The sequence below is a fragment of the Sebastes fasciatus genome, chromosome 20, assembly GCF_043250625.1.
Source record: "Sebastes fasciatus isolate fSebFas1 chromosome 20, fSebFas1.pri, whole genome shotgun sequence".
Taxonomy (NCBI): Eukaryota; Metazoa; Chordata; class Actinopteri; order Perciformes; family Sebastidae; genus Sebastes; species Sebastes fasciatus.
In genome coordinates, this window is record NC_133814.1 from 12,964,919 (window position 1) to 12,970,918 (window position 6,000).

Consider the following 6,000-nt stretch of genomic DNA (forward strand, 5'->3'; position numbering starts at 1 on the left):
GGTTTTACATAAAATACGGTATATGTAAATGCAAGTAGGCACATGTTTGAGCCTGAAATGTGTTCAAGCATATAAGGATTAAGTGCATCACCTGAAGAGTATGTAACCTGTGCACAAGTACATGTACATATATAGATATAAATCTGTAAAAAGAGTTTGTTTTCAAGGCCAAACCTTTCTAAATTGCAGCGAGTGCTTTTGTTCGCCAAGGTGGAGGTCCGTGGGGGTAGGGAGCGACACGAATAAACACAGTAGAGAGGGGAAAAAAACGAAATTAAAGCCACACACGACAACACAAACACAACACTCAGACGGCATTGAGAGGACAGAGACACAGTGTATAAACACGTAAGAATGAAAAAGCCCACATACACACGCGTGATATGACACAACCTGAAGAGAGAGACAACAACAACACAGAGGCACATCAGACAACAACGTGACCCGCTGTTCCCGTTTCAATTTTTTCTTCAGTGTTATTGTTTTATTAGTTATTGACACACAGGACACGACAACTGGCTTATTTTCACTCGAGCTGCTGGACGTATTTGCACACGTCCCACACGGACGCGCTCTTGCACTCACGACTGTATGCAAGTTGTAAGACACAGACACACGAGTGTACACGTTTTTGTGCACACTACTCATTGCGGGTGTATATCACAGAGCAATCCCATTTTCTTTGTACATTGTTTCCTGAGATTGGAGATTTCATCGGATAAAATACCTTTAGAAATCAGACACTGAGCCCTAAAATGCCACCCAAACGTTGATATTCAGGTTTAAGCACTACCTCGCCTTACCTCAACTGTTTGCATCGGTCTCTTAATGTAAACTGACAGTACTCTTTCAGAAGACTTTTCACAGGTGACACTTCAAACTCCATTGAACATGTAGACACAACACTGTGAAAATGGTGGTGTATCTGTGAATCTGAAGTCATGCATAGTGTGTGCAGCTATGTCTGTGTTGAAGTGTCGTTTGTGCACCTGCAAAGACATGCTACGTGATGGAGAGCCAGATCAAAATTTCTGCATGTTTTTCAGTGAAAAGTTGACTAGGCTACGGGCTCCTTTTAATCTTTAACCTTTTTGTCAGTGTTACCTCTGGTCTATGGTTTGATCCAGGAGGAGGTGGAGTTTGCATTGAGGTCCTGCTGTAACAGAGACCCTTCCATCTTATACCAATCCTCAGTCAGAGGGGAGTCTGGGCTGGGTGCCAGGGCTGCTGCCTCTAGTTTGTTGTCAACAAGGGGGGTGTTGAAAGTTTGGAGGGAGTGTGAGGGAGTGTTTTGGTGCAGGTTGGCGGCAGTGGTGGTGGTTGGATTGCAGTAGTAAATGAATCAAGGTGTTAGGTTTTCATGAGCACGAAGAGAATGCACATGGGGTAAAAAAAAAAAAGGGAGGAGCGGGGGGGTTAAGGTGTAGCACAAAGGAAAAGAAGGAGGGGAAATGAGGGCATAAAGGTTTAAAGGTGGGGCAGAGGAGAAAGGGGGTCAGGAGGGAAAATGTGCAGCAGGTTAGGGAGGGAAAGGCATCACAGAAGGGGAAGGGAAGGGGGGGGCAGGTATAAATAAAAAGGAGAGAGAGAGAGAGAGAGAGAAACAGAGAAGGAGAAACAGAAGTGACGAGAAGTAAATTAATGCATGGTCAACTGTCTGAGTCCAGAAGACAGGGAGAGAAAGACAGAGATCGTTTATGAGCATGAACGACATTATGGGACACAACGAAATCCGAAAAAAGACACTGTGATGGAAAGATGGAAGACAACATGACTGAGGAGAAGAGAAAGAAAAAGGAGAGAAGTAGAGGGACAGAAAATCTTGTCTGACAGAAGAAATCAAATATGATTCCAAAGCGGTGATGGAAACTCAGACAACATGAATGTGAAGAGGTGGAAACAGTAGAAGCAGAGCAGAAGAGCTATATGTGTTTTAAGTGCATGACTGTATATGTGTGTGTTTTACTGCTAGCTGTAGTCGAGGCTTCATGTGTGCTCTTCCATCCAACCCATCTTCTCCTAAATGTTTGGATCTGCTCTTATAATAACCTGTGTGTACTTATCTGCATCGGCTGCACTGTGGACGTATGTAATATGTATGTTTACAGTATGTTGTGCCTGCGTCTTGCTGCGTGGCTCTGTTTGTGCATGTATTTGTGTCCGCCTCCTGGTGTGAAACGTACCTTTCCGCACATTCCCATCTGTGGCGCGGAATTCCCTGGTGTTGAGCAGGAAGCAGGCGCGGTCCTGCTGGTAGCGTTCCCGGGTAGGACCTCGCCCAATAGGGCTCCTCTCGTCTGGGCTCAGCACCTGGTCGATGGTGGGACAGTCCTCGTTAGCCAAGGCGGCCGAGGCTGCGTCACCGTTCTGCTTGGAATCTGGAGGGAAGGTGGAGGAAAACCACACACAGGAAACTTATGAGAAAAAGCTAATTTTAGATTATATTGTTGTTGAGAAAATGCAGTCATCAATGACAATAGTTTTAGGTAATTTATTAGGAAAAATATCAAATCTTTGCTTATTACAGCATCCCAATTGTACACATTTGCTCGCTTGTTTCTATTTCACATCACTGTAAATTGATTTTGGGATGTTTTTTTACTGTTAATCCAATAAAGAAAATTCACTTTAAGTTCTGGTAACTTGGTATTGTTTTTAGAAATGTAATGACGTAGTGTGTAGGATCTGGTGGCAACTAGAGGTGAGGTTGCAACCAACTGAAGCTTCTCCCACGTGACAAGCGTGTACGAGAACTATGTTGACTGACGCAAGAACATGAAAATGCAAATGGCCCTATCTAGACCCAGTGTTTGCTTCGTCCGTTCTAGGCTACTGTAGAAACATGCCGGCCGGCTCCGTGAAGAGGACCCGCTCCCTATGTAGATATTAATGGCTCATTCTAAAAGTGTTTGAACACCAAGTCCGTATTTTTCATATGCGTTTCTTTAATCCGTCATCCGATAAAAAACATTACGCACAGAAGCCTTGCATACGGAGTCTGATGCGTTTTATTATTCTATTCATTTTGAAAATTCACAATATGAGACAAAACTGAATTAATTACGTAGGTGCGATAGTGCTAGTCCAAAACAGGTCTAATGAATAAATGACATAGTTTAGCTTCTAGAGCACAAGCACTACTGTCTAATCTTTCGTACATCCTGGTTTCCAAGCTGTTCTGAAATCACCCGCCACAATCTATCTTTAAATTCCACATTACTGGATTCTTTTATTTCTTTATCATAAAGTGCTTTGTGCTGGGAGACGAAGTGGATGTTTATCATGCAATTTTGGATGATGACGTTTGAACGGACGGTGGCTCTGAGTGGTCAAACAACCCTCTTTTTGGCTGGTTGTGAAAAAATGCGCAAAATTGAACGCGTTCTTAAAACTTTAATGATGAGTGAAAGCCTCGGAGTCAGTGTCTAAACGTTTTTGACACAATTTGAGGTCGTATGTATTGTATTTTTTAAACTTTTTTAAACAATTTCGGACGAAAAAACGGTGTGCAAAGGGTAACGAAAACACAACAGTTCATATTTTCAAGTGATTATACACTAAAGAAAACATTAATATTTCTTCAAAGCCAAAACAATCAATCAAGAGAGTAATCACTACATGTATACAGTATACAGTAGGCCTGAACACTGCTAAACATGTAGCGTGGTAAATAATGATTGTGAATGACAGCTGTAGTGGTCACCCACATGTCCACTGAGGTATTATGATAAAATATGTGATGATACTGCAGAACAGTCTAAGAGCCATTTGTCAAAATTTTGACTAACACAACTTCCTGCTAAAAAAATCTACTGTAACAACCTACAGGAAACCTTTTTAGTCTGGAGGGAAGCCAAGCAGACGAGGAGTAGTAAAAGCACTGATGAAACCAATATTTTCTGGCTCACTGACGACTGAGGCAGTAAAGTAATGCATTAAAGGTGCATTATTGTTGCATGTGACTGACGCCTGGTGCTGCAGCATGTAAAGAGCAAACAAAGAGCCTAATGACCTCTCCTCCTGACCGTACTGCTAATGCCAGACAGAAAATATGTGCAGTCAGCCCAAACTCAGATGCATTAAGCTGTTTTAATAGATAATTGAGTTCATTTTCCTTCCTCAGTGTTTGTTCTTCACTGACAGATGGGTGCCTCAAGGCTACTGTGGACCCACCAGTTGATCATAAATTACACATGAGTTCTGATGGGCCAGTGATTTCTCCGGGGTGGATCCAGAATGCATCACTTCTTGATAGTACTCCCACTTCTTTCTTTGGCACTAATCCTCCACTGGACCCTTGAATCATCACTGTGCATGCCTTAAAACTGCCCTTAGTATAAACTAGTCATATTTCCTCGAAGCATTTTGATTATAAAAGATAATATTTGTTAAAATAAACAGATTTAACATGAAAAAAAAAAAAAATCTCTCACCTCTGTTAATCTCTATAATTTCTTCTTGGGCGAGAGGACAGTCACCCCCCATGCCTCCAGAACCCATCACTCCACCTAGGACGTTTCCCAAGAGCCTTTGCGGTGATGCGGTAGCCATAGCCAAGGCGTCTGGCTTGCAGTAGTTGGGGGACCCTGGTTGAGGTGCTCGGGGGATATGTTTGTTCTTCTTTTTGGGCAGCTTTTGCTTGGCCATTGCCAGAGAGTAGTACATGCCGAAGTTGTTGACAATTACAGGTACAGGCATGGCGATGGTCAGCACACCAGCCAAGGCACACAGAGCACCCACCAGCATCCCTGACCACGTCTCCGGATACATATCTCCATAGCCCAGCGTGGTCATGGTCACAACGGCCCACCAAAATCCAATGGGAATGTTCTTGAAGGAGGTGTGGGCGCTCGCTGTCGGGTCATCGGGGTGTGCGCCGATTCGTTCAGCATAGTAGATCATGGTGGCAAAGATGAGGACACCAAGGGCTAAGAAGATGATGAGCAGGAGGAACTCATTGGTGCTGGCGCGCAGGGTGTGGCCCAGGACACGCAGACCCACAAAGTGGCGGGTCAGCTTGAAGATTCGAAGGATACGGACGAATCGGACGACACGGAGGAACCCCAGGACGTCCTTGGCAGCTTTGGAGGACAGGCCGCTCAGGCCCACCTCCAGGTAGAAGGGCAGGATGGCGACGAAGTCGATGATGTTGAGGCTGCTTTTGAAGAATTCAAGCTTGTCGGGGCAGAAGGTGACTCGCAGCAGGACCTCAATGGTGAACCAGATGACGCACACGCCCTCCACGTACGTCAACCAGCTGTCGGTCACCACCTCGTATACAATCTCCTCGCGGGTGATGTCCCCCACCGTGACGTTCTCTGTCTTGTTGTAGATGGTGTTGAAGGCCTCATGCGTCTCCATGCAGAAAGTGGAGATGGAGATCAGGATGAAGAACAGGGAGCCGAATGCCACATACTGGAGGAAACAAAGAAACAAAGATGGAAAGAGAAAGCAGAGAGAGAAAGTCAGTTGCAAATCAAGAAAATTCAGCAAAGCAAAGAGAACGAAGAAAAGCATAAAGAAAAAGTACCTCAAGGCAACAGCAGAGAAAAACAACATCTACATTGAGGTCTTCATATCCAAAATGTTGGACACATTCTGAAATGGACTTTTTTCACCCAAATCTGATGTGTGAAAGTTAATTAAAAAAACAAAGACCTGTTTTGTGACAGACCAGAGGGCAAGTGGACCTGCCCCGAAAAGGACCTTGGCACAATCTGACCCGCTGTGATCAAAGTCCACAGATAATCAGACTCATTAGGCCTGATCAAATTAAATCTGACAGTCATAAATGATTGTGATGGACAATGAAGCCATAAAAATAGATGTGTCATATCATGTGCCATCAGGAAATGATGACTTACAATGATTATAAGTTAATCAAATTATAAATAGTACTACGGGTTTAATATTAAAAGGGTACGCTTATTTTAATTCTATCATACCCTATATTTTGTTCCAAAGTAAATATCTGTTTTAGATTTATAATGACCTATGATT

The 6,000-nt window shown here is 43.6% G+C and overlaps 2 protein-coding genes across 9 annotated transcripts in view; one reads left to right on the forward strand and one right to left on the reverse strand.

Moving 5' to 3' along the window:
- The window catches only part of LOC141758856 (liprin-alpha-3-like), a 107,312-nt gene that overhangs the window by 65,217 nt on the left and 36,095 nt on the right, over positions 1-6,000 (forward strand). The window lies entirely within an intron of this gene.
- The window catches only part of LOC141758858 (voltage-gated potassium channel KCNC1-like), a 63,324-nt gene that overhangs the window by 18,652 nt on the left and 38,672 nt on the right, over positions 1-6,000 (reverse strand). For 3 of the 7 annotated variants that reach the window (XM_074620612.1, XM_074620616.1, XM_074620617.1), the window contains 2 exons: positions 4,434-5,415; positions 2,184-2,378 (listed from right to left, as the gene is read on the reverse strand). In XM_074620612.1, coding sequence (XP_074476713.1) covers positions 2,184-2,378; positions 4,434-5,415 — 1,177 coding nt within the window. Of the gene's footprint in view, positions 1-372; positions 394-1,104; positions 1,234-2,183; positions 2,379-4,433; positions 5,416-6,000 lie in introns of all 7 variants that reach the window. The other 4 variants (XM_074620613.1, XM_074620615.1, XM_074620614.1 and 1 more) reach the window with 3 other exon arrangements.